Here is a 22335-nt window from a genome sequence, read left to right on the forward strand (position 1 = left end):
TGGCCGTGTGGTTTAAAGTGTCCACTGTAGTCCTGAGTTCTTGTCCTTCGCTGGTTCCAGCCCACGGACAACGAACTTATTATCAACTAAAAATTCCTTCAGTAACATTTATGAAAATATATTATTTCCGAGGTAGAGCGAATTGGATATTAAAGGACGTTTAGCTTACATATATATATATATATATATATATATATATATATATATATATATATATATATATATATATATATATATATATATATATATATATATATATATATATATATATATATATATATATATATATATTATATTATTCACATTCACATACATACACGTATATATACGTAATGTTATGTGGGTCATTCGGCTGATGAGTTTAATTAAGTACTGTGATTTATATAGACTTGCTTTACCTAAGACCATGTAATCTTATCAATTAAGGCTGAAAGTTACCAAAAAAGAAAGATAATTAACTTAATTAGATTGGTCACCAGTTGAAACTAGGTCACTGAATATCGATTTATTCTGAACACATTAATTAAATAAACTACATTACTCAACTAGTTTTAACAAGAAGAAAAAGAAATAAAAAACATGATCTGGGATCTTACGGGAGCTAATAACAGCTTCAACTTCATCCCACTTCCGACACAAGAGGTTTCAACGTGAATTAGTGGATGACGCAACAGCTGGGGAACTCTTGTGACGTCTATGGAGGATTTTAAGCGAGTGACTTGAGTACAGTTGATATGCTAATCCTTCTCCAAACAAGATTCTGGCCAGGTTCCAAGGCGTGTCCGATTCTGGAAGAGATGTATGCAGATAACAATTCGATATCAATGAGCTCTCACTTATTAATTGACTGCAATGGATGAATCTTAGATCAAGAATAGTACGTTAACCCTTAAACGCTGAGCCTCTATTTATAAAAGTGTCTGTCTCATGCCGGCAGCGTTCAGGAGTTAGCACCGAAGCGGAAAATTTTTTTTTTAATCACAGCACGCTTAGTTTTTAAGATTAAGAGTTCATTCTTAGCTCCGTTTTTTTGTCATTGCCTGAAGTTTAGTATGCAGCCATCAGAAATGAAAAAAAATATCATTATCATATATAAATATGGGAATATATGACAGTGCAAAAAAAAATTTCATATATGATTGTATACAAATCGCGTGGTGAGCAAAACGGTTAAAGCTAATGAGTTATTTTTTTTCGTTGTAGTGTACACTAAACACTAAATTGCGATGAATTTGGCATATAACAAATTGTAAAACGATCAAAGCAACACAGAGAAAATATTATCACAAAATGATGCATGAATTCGTAACGCGAGGACGTAAAAAGTTTTTTTTTTCTAAAATTCACCATAAATCGAAATATTGTGCTAGAGACTTCCTGTTTGTTGCAAAATGAAGCTAATTGATTGAATATTACTAAACTGTTAAGTGTTTTAGCTTACAATTGCAGTTTTCGACCATTTTGGTCGAGTTAAAGTTGACCAAGGTCGAATTTTTCTGTTTATCTGATTTATATGAAAATATTTCAAAACTGATAAAAGCTACAACCATGAGTTATTTTTTGTTGTATTCTACATGATATTGCGCACATGTATAACACTTTATGTAAGGCCTAATATGAAACGGTGTGAAAATTACGACAAGGTGACTAAAGAAATTCTGAGATTTTTGGCCGAGTTACTGCGCGGACGTAAGGAAAAAGTTTTTTTCAAAAATTCACTGTAAATCGAAATATTGTGCTAGAGACTTCCCGTTTGCTGCAAAATGAAGGTAAATGATTGAATGTTACTAGAATGTAAGATTTTTAGCTTACAATTGCGTTTTTCGACCATTTCGGTAGAGTCAAAGTTGACCGAAGGCTGAAATTTTTGGCACTTATCGTGATTTATATGAAAATATTTCAAAATTGATAAAAGCTACAACCATGAGTTATTTTTTGTTGTATTCTACATGAAATTGCACACATTTTCATATATAAAACTTTATGTAACGACTAATATAAAACGGTGTAAACATTATGACAAAATGACGAAAGAATTTCTGAGATTTTCGGCCGAGTTACTGAGCGCGGACGTAATGAAAAGGTTTTTTAAAAAATTCACCATAAATCGAAATATTGTGCTAGAGACTTTCAATTTGTTGCAAAATGAAGGTAAATGATTGAATATTACTAGAATGTAAGAGTTTTAGCTTACAATTGCTTTTTTTGACCATTTCGGTCGAGTGACAGTTGACCGAAGGTTGAACTTTTGGCACTTATTGTGATTTATATGAAAATATTTCAAAACTGATAAAAGGTACAACCATGGCTTGTTTTTTGTTGTATTCTAAATGAAATTGCACACATTTTCATATATAAAACTTTATGTAACGGCTAATATAAAACGGTGCAAAAATTACGACAAAGTGACAAAATAATTTCTGAGATTTTCGGCCGAGTTACTGCTCGGACGTAAGGAAAAGTTTTTCAAAAATTCACCATAAATCAAAATATTGTGCTAGAGACTTCCAATTTGTTGCAAAATGAAGATAAATGATTGAATATTACTACTAGAATGTAAGAGTTTTAACTTACAATTGCGTTTTTACCATTTAAATCGAGTCAAAGTTGACCGAAGGTTGAAATTTTGGCATTTATCGTGATTTATATGAAAATATTTCAAAACTGATAAAAGCTACAACTGTGGGTTGTTTTTTGTTGTATTCTACATGAAATTGTGCACATTTTCATATATAAAACTTTATGTAATGGTTAACATAAAACGATGCAAAAATTACGACAAAGTGACGAAAGAATTTCTGAGATGCGTCGCTGATGCTCTGTAGTGTCAATCGCGCATGTGTGATCAACATGATCCACTCCCAGCATCCCTCAAGGCACGTGATTTAAAATATAACTTTTTTACGCAAACTTTGGCCTATAACCCTAGACAATTTTAGTCGACGTCACGATACTTCCAGTCGTTTATTTAACACCATGGAGGATAATTTAAAAACTTTGTAATTGTACTTCATATATTTAACTTCATAAATGGCATATGGTTTTACTAGGATTTTCCACTCATGACTGTTTACTTTCCTTCAGACAATTTTTAACCTCATGTAGAGAGGTATCACGATACTCTTCATGGCTGGAGACTATCCAGAATTTTGACAAAGGCTAACACCATGGATGTAGATAATTTATGCAATCTCAGCCTTGTACCAGGCATCACTGTGATTGGTGTCGTTGAAGGAGATTCTCTTCAGTTGAATTGTTCACTTCATATTTCCCAGTTTTTCTCTGGAACTCTTTCTGTGTCTGCCATAAATGGCATATTTGGTTTTATCAGATGTAGACATTTTCCTCTTGGGAAATATCACTAAAAAGCTTTGAACAGTCTTGTTCTCCTGCAGAACTAAAACCTCCTAAATGTGACCTGACTCTGGTACTAAGCAGTCTCAATCGAGCCTTATATGAACCGTTGCAACAATCATCTGACAGAGACTTGACCCTTAAAACGGTCTTCTTATTGGCTTTAGCTTTATCAGGGAGAGTGGGCAAACCCCATGGTCTTTCGTCTAATTTTAAACACTTGAGGGGTTGGGGTTCCTTAGCCTTCGACTTTGTCCCTGAACTCGTAGCTAAAACTCAAAATCCCACAGTTCATGATGACAGATTTGAATCATTTTCCTTTCCATCCTTAGGAGATTTTGCAGACAACCACCCAGATGAATTACTCCTATGCCCTGTTAGGGCACTGCGTGAATATCTGAAAATGACTTGCCACCTTAGGCTGAGGTGTTGAAGACTTTTTGTAAGTACAGGCTGAAACAAGAAAGAAGTGTAAAAGAATACCATCTACTTCTGGCTACATGAGGTTATTAGTTATGCTTATATCTCTTCTACAACCTCTAATTCTAACACAGTGCATGCAAGAGCACATGATATTCAGGGTTTAGGGCCTTCGTTAGCCTTTAAGAAGAAGAACTTATGTGTTCATAGGATTTTGAAGGCTGGTACTTGGCTTCATCAAACCACCTTCACATCCCTCTATCTAAAGGACATTGCCCACAGGTCTTTGGACATTTTTTCCTTGGGTCCAGTGGTGGCTGCTCAACAAGTTGTGTAGCTCATCCATTGCCCCTAGCAGGACAGTTTGTATCTTACCTAAGATGATGGCATGAAATGAGTTTATGAGATGACTGGACTTTTTCCTTTGTACTTTCCCCTTCTTCTCTACTGGCAGGCAGCAGGAAGATTGATCCATCATGAGCTGGAACTGGATAGATACAGGTGATTGAGTGCCTTTCTGTTTGAGAAAAGTTTTTTAATACACTAATCTTTCCTTGCAGAAGCCAATCCCTCCTCTCTCTAACAAAGGGAGAGAGGAATGATAACAAATGAATTGGTGGCTAATGTAGGTTTATTGTCTTAACAGGTATAGCTCTTTAATGTCCATTTATACGTTGTTCGTTTACAAATGTATATTAGCCCAGTAGTCTGACCGTTTAATATCCTTTATTAGACTAGTCAGAGGCTTTTGTCTCTTTTCTCCGCTTTTACTTAACCGAGAAGTGAGACCAGGTGTGCTGAACCTCCAGTCATTTCCAAACTTCCTCTCCTCCCACCAAAAGTGAGTCCATCCTAAAGTTAGGACCTAGGTTTGTTCTGTGTATGAACAAATGACAAATTTTCAGTTAATTTGTATTTTTCATAGCTAACAAACCTACAGTCTTAAGTTATATTGCCCTCTTCTTGCCACCCCTCAATGGATTCTCTGGGCTGGAAGAAACTGACACGTCACGGCATTCTTGGGTGAAGGTAGGTTGGTTGTTACCTCCTATCACACCCAAGTAGCCAAACCCCATTGCCAAAAATACCTTGTTCTGCAATTTTATATGTTTTTAACCAGTTTCCAGCTGGCGCTAGAAGATTTTTTCTAAAGTTAAGACCATAGGTTTGTTAACTATGAAAAATACAAATTTAGTTAAAAATTTGTCATGTGTTTCATTTACTTTTTACTTTAATTTCTTATATTAATTATGCATTTTATCTTTTGCTGCTGTGTTTAGAAATAGAGGAAAAATGAATTTTTGCTAGCATTTTAATAATTATTTTCTCTCTTCTCCTTTGTTTCGTAGATGGCATGAGTAATGGTGGTCGATTTCAGCTTATTGGACCTGACGATAGCATTTTGTTTGAGACTTCCAGTCATCTTGTTACCATCACTGCCGTTAAGTTCATTCCTCAGTTGGCATCTCTTGTAGTTGGCTATAATTTTGGTGCTTTTCAGATCATCAACCTTTCGACTTTAACAATTGAGTAAGTTGTCCTTATTTTTTAAGTATTATGGTAGATTATTTGTAAAAAATTGTTCCTTTGTGTGTATGCCTATAATTAATAAGAGTATCTTTTATCTAGAGTAAGATTTTTAATTTAAAAACAGTACATGGTTTTGATTAAGAATGTGCATCATATTTTTAAGAAATATGTTCAGATAATGATAAATTTTTTGTATAGTACCGTTACCACTCTTGAAAAACATGTAAGTGAATAGGAACCCTTTGTGACATAATATGCATAGAACTAAGGCTGACTGGAGAGAGAAGCCCTTGCTCACATTCTACTTTGTGCTCTGTTTTTATCTTTGGTTTAATTCCTATTCCTGGAATATGTTCCCAGGTTTAGGACCAATGTCTTTCACAAGTGTTTACTTTTATCAAGTGTGAAAGTTTATATATATCACAAAATGACTGATTAATAGTGAAAGATATTGTACGTGGGATTTGAGTGCATATTTAATTTTAGTAAGCAATAATTTATTTGATACACACGATTTAAACCCAAAGGCAGTTGGTGTTGTTAGCATTGACAAAAGGTTTAATTGCGAAGAGGAGTGTATCACTAGGTCCTGAATTCTCAGCAATGCTGTAATTGTAGGATATTCTTTTCAGTTGTACAAGTCCATATGAAGATAATGTCCCTCCAGTGCATTCCTTTGCTTGTCAGGAGCCAGAAAATGATCCCAAGAACTTTGTATACTTGTGGCTCTGTAGGAGTTGGAATATCACAGGTCTGTAGTTTTAAAAATTAATTAACAGAATGACAGATCCTTTAACAAAATGCAGATCCATTTCAAATTTGTATGCTATATAATTTTTCATAAGGTTTTGTTATACAGCATGATAAAATTTAGAGATTGCTGTCAGCTGAAACTTTTGACATCATGTGAATCTCACTTTCTGATTTCATATCAAAATTGACTTCTAACATAGTCAAATCTCACACAAAGATTTTCTGTTCTCTGTTTGCGTTAATTTTTATCATTCATTATTTTGATTGCAAAATTACACAAATCATTTGTTTTAAGAATTTGTTGAATGAAGTAGAATTGTTATATTCAGTTTTTAAAATACTAGTGAGTAAGAATATTAATATATTTTGCTGGTAGAGTTGCTCTGTCTGAAGTTTATACTGAATTTGTATTTTCATATAGGTATCTTACTAAGTAATTGCTTAGCTATGGCTTTAACTCACGCAGCAACCCTAAATTAAAAAATCGTGGCAGTGCTTCAATTTCTTAGTGTAGGTGACAAGACCGCCCACTGCACGGGGGCGTGGGTAACGACTTCCGCTGGTGCTGTCATTCTGCTTTTGCTGCTCATACGAGCAACATCTTTGAGCTGATGCAATCCTGTTTTATTGGTTTTCAGTATTCTTGCTGGAGGTCAGTGAAGTATTCTTGCTTTTGTGTAGCCTCCAAGCTGTTTCTTTGCCTTGCCAGTTTAGATTAACCTTTTGAATTAGTTATGTCTGATTCCAATGCTCCTAGTGTTCACTATTGTAGCGAAGGCTATAAGTCTAGGCTGACGTAAGTTTTGCTATGATGCACATACCATGTGCAGTATTGTAGAGGGCAGGTAGTTTTGACGGAGAATACTAGTGATGAATGTAAGGATTGGGATGAGAGAAAGTGGAAGGTTCTTGAGTATCTCCTTAGTAAACTTGAAAAGAATAGGAAGAGAAAGGCATCTGCAAGGGCCTAGAGTAGGGCTTCTGTTAACTTAGATTCTTCCCTTAAGCCTAATTCAGATCTTACTCTTGCTATTCCTTCTACCCCAGGTATTCCTTTTCTCCTATTCCCAGCCCTCCTTTTATCATTCTTAGACAAAGGCCACTGCCCCGCTCCCCTAAGCCTGGGAGAAGACATACCAGAGGCCCAAGGGAGGCTTGGGTTTTGCCCACAGGTTGTTGCCCCCTCAGTCAAGCCTGTTGCAAAATCACAGGTTTCGACAGATGGCCATTGGAAAGGCATGTCTTTGGATGTGCATTGTCTGTCTTTCAGTTCGGATTCAGATTCCGATCACGGGTGCCACGCGCTTTCTCGATTCATCCCGGCTGTTGAAGAGGCACATGGACAACACCGATCGGTCTGCTCTGCTGACTGTTAAGAGGTACAAGGAGTCTTTCGACAGCCCACCGCCTTCTTGCAGCCACGCTGTGGATCCCTCAGTATTTGCATCGGTCCGACTGCCTTCTCATCCATACGATTCACCAGTCACTTTCTCTCCAGATCTCTTTTTTACTGAGTGTTCTCTTTTGGATGTCAAGTGCACGAAGCATCACTCAAGCACCTGTCGCCTAAGCTCCCATCTCATCACAAGCTCCCAGTGCCTGCTCTCAAGAGCCCAGTCCCAGCTCCAGTGCACCCAGCACCAGCATTGAAGCACTAGGCGCCACTGCCTGAGCGCCCAGCGGCACTGTCCATGCACCCGGTGCCAATTCTTCGCCGCCTTTCTACCTCTCTCTACCACCAAGCACCCACCTCGGATCAAGATGAGCCTTCTTTGGCGCCCATCAGGGAACAGTTTTCTGAAATCATGAGCTTCCTTAAGAAAGCTCCCACCTCTAAGCCTGCTCAGGATTTAGCCCTTTCTTCAGTCTCTTCAGAGGACGAAGAGGCGATCAACCAAGACTCTGCTCCTCCTTCAGCGTATGCAGCTCTTCTTTGCCTCCTGTTGGCGAGTTTTCCGTCTTTTTACACTCCAGCTGTCCCCCTGATGAGGAGCCTCCCAAAAGATAGCCCCAAACTCCCCAAGATGGTTCTTTCCTCATGATCCAAGAAGGTGATGAAAGAAATCGAAGACTGGCTTGCTGCTGAGAGAGCAAGGCAAGGCTACTTTTGCCCATCCTCCCTCTTGTCTAGTGAAGAGGAGATACCTGTCATATGCCACCTGGGAAGCTCCCTTGTTGGGAGTCACTGCTTCCTCCCAAGGGGACTTCTCCGGCCTCACCAACTCCTCTCGTCATTCAGCTTTCTCTTCAGCGAAGATTATGTTCTCTTTGGCTGAGCTGGACCACCTAGTTAAGAACCTCTTCAAGGTTTTCGAGGTGTTCAGCTTTCTAGATTGGACGGTAGGAGCCCTTACGAAGAAGATAGAACACTTCAAGGACTTGGACGAGCACTTTGTGGCGGACTTGTTAAGTGTGCTGTCGTGCATGGACAAAGCCATCAGGGAAGGCTCTTCAGAAATCACGACCCTTTTCTCTCTGGGGGCTCTGAAGAAAAGAGAACTTTGGTTTTCCTTCACCACCAGGGGAGTCACACAGTCACAGTGGTTGGCGTTGTTTTTGCCCCAGGATCCACTTCACCTTTTCCCACAGTCAATCGTGGAAGAGACTGCTTCGGACCTTCAGAAGTAGTCTACTCTAGACTTCCTAGCTCAGTCTTCTAAGTGCCCCAAGAATTCTTCGTCATCGTTCATGCCTAAGATGGTCTCTCCGTTGCAACAGTATCCCTTTCATGGTAACAAGCCTAAGTTGCAGTCTAGACCTCGCTCCAACTTTCGGTTCCCATCTAGAACCATCAAGACGAGCTCTTCCAAAACGTTGCCCAAGAAGTGAACAAGAAGTCCTTCGTACCCCAGTAGGAGCTAGATTTCTCCATTTTTGGAAGAAGCAGAATCACAGAGGGGCAGACCAGTGGATCGTCAAGATTATGAAGGAGGGCTACTGCATCCCTTTCATGGAGAACCCTCCTTTGGTCACTGCTCCCATCATCTTGCTGGCCCACTCAGCAGGCTCAGAAGCATTCGGCCCTTTTGAAGGAAGTATCTTCTCTCCCTCTGAAGAGAGCCATAGAAGTCAAGGACGCCCACACAGAGGACTTCTACAGTCGTCTGTTTGTAGTTCCCGAAATGTCGGGGGGTTGGAGACCAGTCCTAAACGAAAGCTCCCTCAATCACTTCATAAGGAAGATGAAGCTCAGGATGAAAATGAACCATTCAGTCATAGCATCCATTCACCCTGACATTGGATGATAACGCTGGACATGCAAGACGCATACTTCTGTATCCCCATACATCTGGACTCTAGGAAGTATCTCAGGTTTGTCTGCCAAGGCAAAATCTTCCAGTTTCAGTCCCTCTGCTTCAGCCTCTCCGCGGCACCTTGAGTGTTTACTCGAGTCCACTAGCCTCTCACCAGATAGTTTCACCTGATCGGCGTTAACGTCAGCCTTTACCTGGACAACTGGTTTCTTCAATCCCCTTTGAAGGAGAAATTTACGAAGGACCTTCAGACCATTTTACTTGGAACTAGAAATTCTTTAAATCTTCAAAAGTCCCAGTGAGCCCCGACAGGAGATTCTCTATATGGGTATTACTCTCAACTCTGAGTATTTGGGTTTTTCTGTCCCCCAAGAGAATCGCCAACCATCTGCAGATGATCCCCGCTATTTTCTCAGCCTCTCGTTGTGTTCAGCCCATCAATGGATGAGCCTACTAAGGACTCTTTCATCCATAGAGATCTTTGTCAAGTTAGGCAGATTTCACATGAGAGTCCTCCAATTCTACCTAAAGCCAACTGGGACAGGAAAACCCAACTGGACTCTGTCTTGTTCCCCATCACTCAGGAAATAAAATCAGACCTCCAGTGGTGGCTGTCTGAAGGAAGACTTTCGCAGGGAAAGTTTCTTTGTCCTCTGAGCCCCAACCTAGACTTCTACTTGGATGCCTTGGATCTAGGCTGGGGAGCCCTCATGGGAAATCAGGAAGTCTCCAGGACGTGGTCCCCAGAAGAACGGAAACTTGATATCAACGTCAGGGAGTTAAAGGCCATTCATCTAGGTCTTCAGTACCATGACTAACAACAAGACAGGGTAGTCCATGTGGACAACACCGCTACACTGTTGTACAACCGAAAACGGGGGCACTCATACTCCCTGCCAGGCAGCAAAGGATCCTCTTCTTGGGGCTTACCAAAATCAAGTGATGTTAGTCACTTAGTTTATTCAAGGACAACTAAACGTTCTGGCGGACGAACTGAGCCGTCGGAAGCAGATCCTTCCCACTGAGTGGATCTTGGATCACGTGGTCTGTCTCAACCTTTGGAGATTGTGGGGCAAACCGACTCGAGACCTGTTTGCCACGTCAAGAAACAATCGCCTTCCTCTCTTTTGCTCTCCAGCCCTGGATCCCTTAGCATGGGTGACAGATGCCATGCTCCAAGACTGGTTGGGCCTGGATCTGTATGCATTCCCGCCCTTCAACATGGTGAGGGAAGTGCTGAACAAGTTCTTATCACACCACAACATTTCAATGACCCTTGTAGCTCTGTTCTGGCACATGAAGGAATGGTTCCTGGACTTCTGAGTATGTTGGTAGACTTCCCAAGGCTGCTTCCCCAAAGACAGTGGCTACTCAAACAACCGCATTTCAAGAGATACCACCAAAGGTTGTCCATTCTCACTTTGACAGGCTGCAGACTGTCAGGAAACTCGTCAGAGCGAAAGGTTTTTTAAGAGCAGCTGCGGAAGCTATTGCAAAGTGCAGACAGCAATCTTCTTGTGACATCTACCAACCAGAGTGGACAGTTTTTCGTTGATGGTGCCTCAGACATAACATCTCGTCTTCTGTGACATCTTTGACCCAAATAGCGGACTTCCTCCTCTGTCTAAGGACCTTGAGAGGTCTGTCCTCTTCCAATGTTAACCTTGCGTAGGTAACCTTCTAGTTGAGGTACCTTGTGGGTAATGTTGTCCTACTTTGGGAACCATCACCTTGACCTATTGTAATATTTTTATTTTTCAAGATATAGATTTTATATATGTAACTTACCAAGTAATTACATTGCTTATAGTTTCACTCGCCGGCAGCTTAAAAATTTTGAAGTTCGCGGTAGCGCTAGTGTCGGTGTAGGTGACTAGTCCCTCCCACTTCCGGGGTAAGAGAGGAGCGACTTAAACAGCGGGATTCAGTTGTTTTTCTGCTGGCTTCGACAGTGGTTCAGTTGTGAGCAGTCAGCTTAAATTTTGGCTTTCGTCGCTTTTCCTTTTGAGATTCTTCTTTGGGTGAATTACTGGTAGCCTACGGTTTTTGTATTTATGTTAGGTTCTCTCTTAGCAAGACCATTAATTTTCAATTTAGGATGCTCTTTCTTCAATTTGACTTACATTATAACTCGATTGTTGACTTCTTAGACTTAGCCTAGTATGTCTGACTCTAATGCTGCCAGCTTACTAAAGAGAAAGATGACTCACTCTGTGTGCGCAGATTGTAGGGGACAAGAGTATTCAGTTGATCGAACATGTGACTAATGTTCAGAGTGGGATGCTAGAAAATGGAAGGTTTGGGGTCTCATTTAGCGAAATTAGGCAGAGACAGGAAATGTAAGGTGGCTGCTAGCGCTGAAAAACAGACAGTAGATAGCAAGACTGTAGTTAGTTCTGCTGATAACGATATTCCTGCTTTACCTTTACCTGCTCCCGCTGTGTCACCTGCTCCCAATTCTCTGACTATTCAGCCTACTCCTTTACCCAGCTCTTTTGCTTCCGAACCCGACCCCCTTGCTAGCCTCGAGTCGAGACTCATATGTAATTTTGATGCTAAAATGGGGTTAATTTTGGCACTGTGACCCTGATGGGTGCTTCAGTGCGTGTCCCTATGGACAAAGTGAAAAAAGGTGCTAGTATTAGAGAAGTGTCAGTGGAAGTGGTGGCTGCTTGTCCTGTCAGCGCTCCTAGGCAAAGGCACTGGCGTACTCTCTACACGTGGGAGCAGTCATGATGGAGGCCCAAGGGAGGTTGGTGGTGTCTGCCCACAGCCAGACAGCCAGTCGTCGCCTGTGTTGGGCCTTTTGCAACTTCCCAGGTCGTGGCAAAGATAGCTGTTGGAAAGGCATTCAAACAGAAGTGAGTAGGCTATCCTGAAGTTCCGAGGCGTCCAGCCCCTAGAACAGGTGCCGCTGGTGCTTTGGTGATGAATTGCAGCCACTGAAAAGGCCTGTGGCGGACACAGTCTGCTCCCCTCCAGTGCCTTACAAGAAATTTAGGGAGCCCGTGCAGCAGCATTCTTGTAGTTTCTGGGATTCCTCAGAACGCTTTTCTCCAGTGTATCATGTGCATGAGCCCAAGTGTTCATCTGCTTCGAGACACTCCTCGTAGTCTCAAGAGCGCCCAGTAGCGCCTGAGCTCCCAAGAGCAACCAATCTCCCAACAACACCAAGACGCTTGGTAGTTTCTGAGCGCCTATTACCGCTCAACCTCCCATTAACGCCTGTTCCTCCAGTTACTCCTGAGTGCCGTCATCGCACAGGTGCCCTTCAGTATCCGAGCACCCTTCAGCACCCAAGACTCCAGCTCAGACGCCTTCTGCAGACACGATGGACCCATTGCTAGCTCCCATTCAGCATCAGCTGGCAGACATCTTAAATTTGCTTAAGAGAGAGCCTTCTTTTTTGGCCCAGGCCCCTCAAGATTTGCTTCTACAGTGAACCCCTGTACTACTTGGGGATCGTCCCCACACCCCGGCAAATAGCTAAAATCATGAATGGAACTTAAAACCCCTCTAAAACACTTAGAACTGCCCATTTTGATAGTTTAAACACAGAAAAACCCTGTAAAAATGCATATACCTGAGTATTTTAATAGTTTTATCACAACAAGTGCATTTATTCATGAAAATTATATGAAAATACAGTAATTAGTGAATGTTTCTTAGTGAAAAATACCGCGAATGGGTGAATTTTCCACGAATAATGGCTAGATATGTTCCACAGAGAAACCCGCAAATGCGCGAGTCCACGAATCACGAGAACGCTAATACGGGCGGGTTTACTGTATTCCCGTTTTCGTTGGAGGAGGAAGGTGAAGTTGGTGAAGTGGATCAGGGTTCCCCTCCGACAGCTTATGCAGCTTTATTCTTCTCGCCTCTGGCCTCCCTGGCTTCAATGATTTTCATGAGTGACAAGTCTTCTGACTCCTCCCTGTTACCGAAGATGGCGCTTTCATCTTCCACTAGGAATGCCCTCAATGATCTGGACGGATAGCTCTTGGAAAAGACCCTCCTCGATGTGGGACCACCTTGACGTGGTGAAGGGGCTCTTGAACCCCAGGATTCTGTTCCCGAGTTTGAGTCCAAGAGTCTCATATATTATGATATATTTGTTTGGATTAATTTTTGTGGAATTTTCCACTTTTGCTAAAAGTTATTGGACCTGTTAAATAGGAAAAGATATCATAGCTGGGATTGGGTTTATATCCCGAAGCTAAATAGTGGGAACTGTGGTAGGACCATCAACTGCCTGATAATGTTTGGACCTGAGAGTTATCAAGTTGATAACTCAGAGGCAGAACTATTCTTTAGGGCTGGACAATGGATTCCAGGAGGGGTCTGGTTCTAGGAATAGGACTCTCGGCATCCTATCTGGTTTGCCCATAACATGATTAGAGTGGGGATGATTGTATTCTTGTAATACTCTCAGTCCTAGCAAGTGGGTTAGGCTTCCACTTGGGCCACTTAATCATGTTATGCCATCCCCTTTAGGGTAGGGTAGTGATGCGGACATTTAGAAGTGGGTTCTCACTTGTGCCCTAGGTGGAAGAATAAAACTCCATGAAAAGCTGATGATATCTTTTTAAGGTTTACAGGTTAATTTTTTTTTTTTCTCCCTCAAGCCATTATGATAAGTGACAATAAAGATTCAATACCCCTGGGCCCTTTGATGGTAGCCACTTGGCATAGTTGACAACCACTAGAACCTCCTCTGACAACCTTTCTTTAGACAAATCAAAAAAGAAGACTAATGTAGTCACACTGGAACCTTATGCTCTAGTACAAAACAAGTCCAAAAGAAGTAAATATCATGTTTACCCAACCTTGACTCATTTCGACTCCCTCTTTGGTAGTGGAAGTTGGTCAAGGTTTCTAACCATGGAAACAGATCAAAAAATTTCATCCCTAAAGTTGGAAAACTTCTTATTAAAAAGACACTCAATGACAGAAATGTCGTTCAGATAAATAAAAATAAAAACATGGCTTATAGAAACCACAACAAAAAACTAGTCTGGAGACTATTTATCCTTAAAAAGATAAAAAGTATCGACAGTGTGAATGTAAAAGCAAAGAAGCATGACACTGTGAACAGCATTCAGGGTACTATTGTGCTTCATGAAAATAATGACAAACTGGTTAATAAGAGTATGCTGTTGTACTCTCTTAAAATTAGATATACCAAAGTCCAAGATTGTTAGGAATATTTAATACCAAGTAAACAGAATAGCAAAGGGTCAGTGAAGTGTATGCTCTTGACAAGAGTGTGGGATTTTCCCAAGGTGATGCTGTATGTTCCTTCACCCTGGGCTTTTTAGCAAAAAATGAAGACCCCAACAAGCCCTGGCCTTGTTCCTTCACTATTAAAAGCCTGATCGAAATATTAGGCCCAGATGAGGAGGATAGAGTTCTGTGCCCAGTGAGAGCACTGAGGTACTACTTGCATAGAACGGAAAAGACTAGAGGTCCTACGAGTAGTTTGTGGTGCTTGGTTAGGAATCCATCTTGTGCCCTATTGAAGAATGGCTTGTCTTTCTTCTCGAAGGACCTGATCTCTGAGGCCCATTCTAAGGCTGGAGAAGAGGCTTTAACGTCCGTCAAAGCTAAAGCTCACGAGATCAGAGCTGTCTCCACATCTTTAGCCTTCACGCACAACCTGTCTCTTATCATCAATTCTTCAAGCGACTTACTGGAGGTGCAAGTCTATCTTCGCGACCCATTACCTTTGTGATGTGGAAACTACTTTTGAAAATTGTAGTACTTTCAGGCCGTTATCCGTGGCTGGCAAGGTGTTGGGGAGGAAGCGTAGGAAGCCTTTATCCTTCCTTTCCTCTTCACCTTGAAATGAGTGTTGAGTCATTAGGGGAGCCGGGGTTACTGTGTGCCTGGAGACCCAACAGTCTTAGTTGCAATGGGTGGTGGTGTTTTTATATTATGTGGTGAGGTGGTGTTCGTGTTCAATGATTCTGGTCGTTTGGTTGGTCAGTATGTGCCCAGGGCAGGGGCAACTGCGTTAGTCACTGGGTTTATCCCTTGTTGCAAAGTATCCACTGATGTAGAGGTGCGTCTGGCCAACTCGCCACACCCTACATGTTTAAGATGAGCACCGACCAGAGGCAGTATCTAACAGGTAAGGAATGACAAGCATTGCACCAGTGCATATATTGCTGTCCTCTAACTCATTATTATCATCCATAATGTTTTGGGGTAGTTAATCCATATACAGTATTTCACCTCCGTGTCAGCAATGTAATTACTTGGGAAGCTGCATATATAGAAATGACATTTTTATGATAAAATACAGTTTTATATATACTTACCAAGTAATTACAAATCAAACCCTCCCTCCTCCCCTCATATGGAAAGAAGGGCAAAAAACAATTGAATCATGCTGTTGAAGTCGCTCCACTCTTACCCCGAAAGTGGGCGGGGACTAGTCACCTACACTGACACTTTGAATTTCAAAATTAATAAGCTGCTGGCGAGTGAAACTATGAGCAATGTGATTACTTGGTAAGTATAAATAAAACTTTATTTTATCATTAAAATATTATTTTTTCATGTTAAAATATAACTAATACTTAATCCTAGTTTAGTAGGAAAGCAAAGAAGTACATTAAATGCTATTTATTACAAATATTTTTTAAAAATAAGTATTGAAAAATAGTATACAGTATATACAAAAATACACTTGTGTATTAATTGAAGGGTCTTGAGGGTGAGATAGCTTCAGATTCTTCAAGTAAATAATAAATATATCAGTTTAACCAGACCACTGAGCTGATTAACAGCTCTCATAGGGCTGGCCTGAAGGATTAGGTTTATTTTATGTGGCTAAGTTACCTAGCAAATGGACCTACAGCTTATTGTGGAATCTGAACCACAGTATAGCCAGAAGTGAATTTCTATCACCAGAAATAAATTCCTCTAATTCTTCATTGGCTGGTCGGAGAATCGAACGCTGGGCCAGCCACATGCTAGCTGGGAACGATACCCACCCGTCCAATGAGGAACTAATTAGGAGGGTGGGCTAATTTCTTGTTTGAAATTTTGGCCACAGAGCTTCAGATTCTTCAAGTTGGAGAGTGGGTTAATTTCTTGTTTGAGATTTCAGCCCTCTGTGGCCACAAACAAAAAATCAGTAACTGGTTAAAAAATGGATGATTCATTTTTTGAAAAAATCAACATTTTTAATAATTGCCTGAAGGGCACCTAAATAATAAATTATGTTTATGAAATTTGTTACACGTGCATTTACCATCCTAGAATAAGAAGAAAGTTTAAAAAAGAAGTCTAATCCATTAAAAGGTGTCAAAAAGTTCATGTAAATGTCACTCTAAAAGGGCCCTTTAAATTTTTGACGGACGTATGGTATTTACCATATATCTTAGTCAAAAGTCATTGTATGACCACTAAATTGTTTGTGAATACAATGTAAAAATTCTGGAATAAGAAAAATGTCCTGAGTAGTTGCTAAGTGTCAAAAATTAATTTTTTAAAATTTTTTCCTCTAAGAGGGCCATTTGAGTTTTGCCAGACATATGATACAGTATTTACCATATATCTTTGTCAAAAGTCAATATGATCGCCAAATTTTTTGTGAATACACAATGTAAATTCCTGAAATGAGTAACGTGTTTTTTCTTATCTCATTATTATATACCTAAGTCACAGATGACATGGTAGTGGTTAGGGCAGGTATATTTCTTGCACTTTATGCAGGTGACCGTTGATTTTTTGTTTGAAACCTATGGACACAGGTGACACTGGTTCCTCTTCCTGGGGCCTGCAACTTCAACTTAGGAGGATACAGGGTTGATGTCTGCCTCTGCTTTATAGACAGAGCCAGTTGAAAAGAATATACTGTTAGACTCACTTACAAGAAGATGTCCAAAAGTACAGGATTGTGAACTATATGATCTACCAAGTAAACAGATGAATAAACAAATATTAAAAATTGCAAAAATAAAATTTGAAGGTCAAGATCTACCTCAGAAAATAAAAATTTTAGGCCAAACCAGAGAAGTAAGATCATATGTCCCAAAACTGCTAGTGTCAAAATTTTAGTAAATATGGACATGCGAAAAAATATTGTTGAAACGAACCTGTCAGTTGGCATATTGTGGATCTGAAGAACATGCCACACAATGGAGGTGCAGTGAACCAAAGTGTATAAACAGTGAGGAAGACCATCATGCAAGGTCAAAAGAATGTATGTACTGTACTATATATACAATACAGAGGGAAAAATATTACAAGAAAAAACTGGAACGTCTGTAAAAGAAGCTAAATTAGAAGAATTGAAAGTGAGAGGAATTCAAGATCCATCCAAGAAATGTACATATTCTTCAATAACAAGAACCAACAATGAAACAAAAATGCATGCAGATAGAAATAACAGAGCACAGAAAAGTAAATCTCAAGAAAGAAATTAATGCTTTAGAAATAAAAAAGGCTAAAATTGTAAAGAATAAAGAAACAGGTACAAATGAGATGGATAATATTTTTATCCAATTCATTTTGAAATATTAATGCAAATAGGAACACAGGAGGATGCTACTACGGAAGTAACAGAGGAGGTTCATGATGGACTAGAAATTGAAGATAAAAAAGGCCTTTGGAGAGAACACCACCCAAAATGAAGAAACCAACTGTTATTAGAGAAACATTGGTCAAACCAAAGATAAAGGATATGAAGAAAGAACAAAAACAAAAACAAGCTAAGAATATACCTTTATCTCCTAAAATAATATTAAAACCTATGAAGGCAGATATCCAAAACACTCAGTAATTGGTACAAGAGCAAATGAAAAAAGAAATATACGTAATAATACATGTGGATGTAATGATTGTTGCATTGAATTATGCAATAATGACAAAAGCATAACAAAAGATGGCTTAACAAGCATTGTAAGAAATTTTGTGAAATATATATAAAAAAAGAAACCACTGATTTAAGTACCCATGAAAAAGGTTGCATGTGCATTGAGCACTTAGTATATTATAAAGAAAAACAGATTGATGTTGTGAGTAAATTATTAGAGAAATCCAAGTTGATAGCACAAATAATGAAAGTAAAACTCAACTGCTATAACATAATATTTTCAATAGCTGTATTTTACAGTGGAGCGTAAATGGTCTACAGACCAGATTACGCCTAGGAGAAATATACAGATTACTAAAAGAATATGAACTAATGATATTATGTTTACAACATGTCAACAAAACAATATCAACATTAGGTAAATATACCTTAGCATCTGCATCTAGAGAGGAAGAAGGAAATTTAGGTACTGCTATATGTGTATGTGTTAATGACCCTACACAAGGTCAATTAGGGTCATGATCTCTTATGGCATCTCTTTTAAGAACAGCACCATACTAACTTACATCTCTAAGACTCTTCTGTTAGCGGTGGCTCAGCGTTGGGTCAGCACATTCCTTCTCCCTTGTGGACTCCTCTCCCTGTATCTAACCTAGGACAAAGGCCTGCTGGGATTAAACACCCAGATACAAAACTAGACTTTATTTGCAAATTTAACAAAAGTAATTCAGCAATAGCTATGGACATATAAATGGAAATCATAACTAAAGGAAATTCTGATGCATAACCATCTAATTAATGATTCTAGACCAACGAATATTAGTGACTAACACCTTGGTCATCAAATAAAATAAACAGGTCAAAGTCTAGTATATTTCCAATGAGTACATTCTCGACCTCTTACTCAGTGAAACATCTGAAGAAGACAAGCAAAATCTTTAGTTTTAAAAGCACAAAAAAATACAGATATGGGACTTCCTCCCATGTTATTCAAAAACAAGATACATATTACAGAAATGGAGAAAACAATCTACAGTTTGGTAAATAAATATGATTCTTGCCTCGAAACCCAGTGTTCAAATCAGTTCTGGTATTGAGCGCAAAACAAGTCTCAAACTTTTCGAGACTTTCAAAAGGCTCAATGTTGGTCTTCTGATGATTCCCTTTACCCAGTCTAATTCCTTCACACCCCGGGACTCCGCCCAAAAGACTCGCACAAACGCATGTTCCTCACCGGAACCTGGACACTTCCAGCGAATGTACATACAATGTCATCTCACATAATCCCACGCCTCGAAAATTCTGACGCCATCCTTACTTAACTGGAGAAATAAAGGTGCTAGCTAAACATTCTTCTCCAAGATTTTGGGAACGTTTCCTGCCCCCCACTTGTTAATTCAGCATCCAGTGTGTATTGTAATTCTTAACATACTTGTGACCTACATGCTTTTCATATGCAACAAAGTATTTTATGGCAAAGTACCTGTAAACTTTAGTGGCCTGCAAATATCGAGTATTAGAATACAAATAAAAAACGATAATTACGTCAGTTATAATTTATATACAACCAACCTAATAAAAATTATGACATTGATAAAGAATTATTTAACAATGCCAAGGAACGTACATTAATAGTAGGTGATGTTGATGCTCACAACCCAATATGGGACTGTACAGTAATTGTACAAACTCAAATAGAACAGGAAGTAAAATAGAGGAATTCAAAGGTTCAGACAACATGTGCTGTATAAATGATAACAAAATCTGCACATGTTTTTCAAAAACATAAGGAACATTTTCTTCAGTAGATTTAACACTATGAACAACAAGCATGGTAGACAGATTGGATTGGAATAGAGTTGATGACTTGCACACCATTGATCATTTCCCAATATTAATTTCATTATTACAAATAATCCAGCCAAACGTGTCCCTCAGTATAACATTTATAAAGCAGATTGGGAACTATGAATTCCACACTAGGAATATCCCACCAATTTGACCATGTAAAAGACCATAATGAAAAAAATAGATTACTTGTTGATTTCCTTGAAAATGCTGCTGATAAAGCAATACCAAAATCAAAATCTCATCCAACAAAACACACAGTCCCATGGTGGTGTGAAAAACTAACAGAATAAATAAAAATAAAACACCAAATTGAAAGACAATTAGATTATCTGAATAGAAAGTTCAGTAAAATAAATTAAACATTACCGATATTAGAAGAAAATTTACAAAAACTGACTATGTTATTATTAGAAATTGATACATTAAAACCTCTATATAACAAAATATCTGCAAAATTTAAAAAAGGTAATCAAGGAAGAATCATTTCATGGAGGAAATATGTATCAGATATCTCTGATAATACTCCCCAAAAAAAAAAAAAAAAAAAATATGGGAAAAATTCAGAAAAATAAATGGTGCCCATGTTGAACCACCTAGACATGCCTTATCAAAAGATGGGAAAAGAATACTTGATCTGAAACAAATAAGTAATGCAATAGAGAAAACTTAGCAAAAGTAAGCAGTGATAAAAATTTAGATGAACACTTGTGCACAAAGAAAAACAGAATAGAATTAGTAACAATAAATTTAGAAACAATAGAAGATATTTATTATAAAATAGAAAGTTTAATGTGGAAGAGTTGGAATTTGCTCAGTTGAACAGAAATAAATCTGCCCTTGAGGTGACAATATTTGTTTTGAAATGATCTGCCACTTAGCACCTTTGGCAAAGTCATACTTATTACAGTTTTATAATCACTTATGGCTTCGAAATTTATTTCATGATGATTAGCGTAAAGCTATAATTATTCCTATCAACAAACCTGGAAAAGATCCCAGTAATGTAAACAATTACAGACCAATTTCTTTAACAAGTTGTGCATGCAAATTACTAGAGAAAATGGTAAATGCTTGACTAACATGACACATTTGAGAAAGTAAAATTTTTACTCCCACTTAATTTGGGTCACAATGTAACAGATCTACATTGGATTCCTTATCTAACTTAGAAGACCACATATGGAGAGGGTTTGAACGAACACGAATTACTGTAGCCATCTTTTTTGACATTGAAAAGGTATATGATACTGTATGTACTTTGAAAAGGTATATGATACTATGTTATGCAGTATTAAAAACATTGCATAAAAACAGCATCTGTGGATGTTTACCCAAGTTTATCCAAAACTTTCTGACAAATCGCAATTGTCAAGTGATAATTGATAATGTGAATGTATTGTCAAGTATATTTCCACTTGAAAATGGTGTTCCACAAGGAAGTGTCCTTGGTGGCACACGAGTTACTTTAGTAATAAATGATCAGTTAAAATCTACGTGTTGGAATTAAAACTAACTTGTATATGGATGATTTTGCCATAAATTATTCAGCACCTTGAATAAAACGCAGAACAAATCATTAATAAAAGCATCATAAAAATAGATTAATGGGCCTCAGCTGTAGGCTTTAAATTATCCATACAAAACACTCAAGCAGCAATGTTTTATAAAGATAAAATGTGGAAAAAGGATAAAGAAATAGATTTAAAAATCAGAAATCATTCCATACCAATTGGCCAAACAGCAAAATTTTTGGGATTAGTATTTGATACTCACTTGAACTGGAAAGCCCACATAACATACATGAAATCAGAATGTAAAAGAGCATTAAATCTAATTAAAAAACTATCAAACACTACTTGAGGAGCCGATAGACAAACCCTTACTGTACTGTATAAAGCATCAGTGCTGTCTATCATTGATTATGGAAGCAAAATATATGGCTCAGCATCAGAAGCAATGCTGAAAATGTTAGACCCAGTTCATAGTGAAGGCCTTAGAATATGTTGAGGAGCCTTTAGATCATCACCAAAGTCTTCTTTACAAGTTGAATGTGGTGAACTACCTCTCTCTCTGTCTGTAGAGAGTTTGTAACTGTGAAGAGTACCCTGAGAATTCAGACAAGCAATTCTCCAACCAAAAAACTATTTGAATTAAGAGATCTATTTATTAACAATCATTTACCACCTTTCCCAGTGAGATATAGAAAATTCTTCGAGACACTGAATTTAAATATTCAAATACCTTCAATAGTAAAATTACCTCCTCCTTGGAATATGAACAAAATGAAAATTTGTACACAAAATATTTATCAAAGATTTAGTCATGTGCCCCAGAACATCATAGACAAAT

At 38.7% G+C, this 22335-nt stretch overlaps 1 protein-coding gene across 6 annotated transcripts in view; it reads left to right on the top strand.

The window, feature by feature from the left end:
- The window catches only part of LOC136851273 (protein ELYS-like), a 245563-nt gene that overhangs the window by 44626 nt on the left and 178602 nt on the right, over window positions 1-22335 (top strand). For all 6 annotated transcript variants that reach the window (XM_067125251.1, XM_067125252.1, XM_067125255.1 and 3 more), the window contains exons 6-7: window positions 5124-5304; window positions 5937-6055. In XM_067125251.1, coding sequence (XP_066981352.1) covers window positions 5124-5304; window positions 5937-6055 — 300 coding nt within the window. The remainder of the gene's footprint in view (window positions 1-5123; window positions 5305-5936; window positions 6056-22335) is intronic.

Source organism: Macrobrachium rosenbergii, chromosome 23 (assembly GCF_040412425.1).
Source record: "Macrobrachium rosenbergii isolate ZJJX-2024 chromosome 23, ASM4041242v1, whole genome shotgun sequence".
NCBI classification, from domain to species: Eukaryota; Metazoa; Arthropoda; class Malacostraca; order Decapoda; family Palaemonidae; genus Macrobrachium; species Macrobrachium rosenbergii.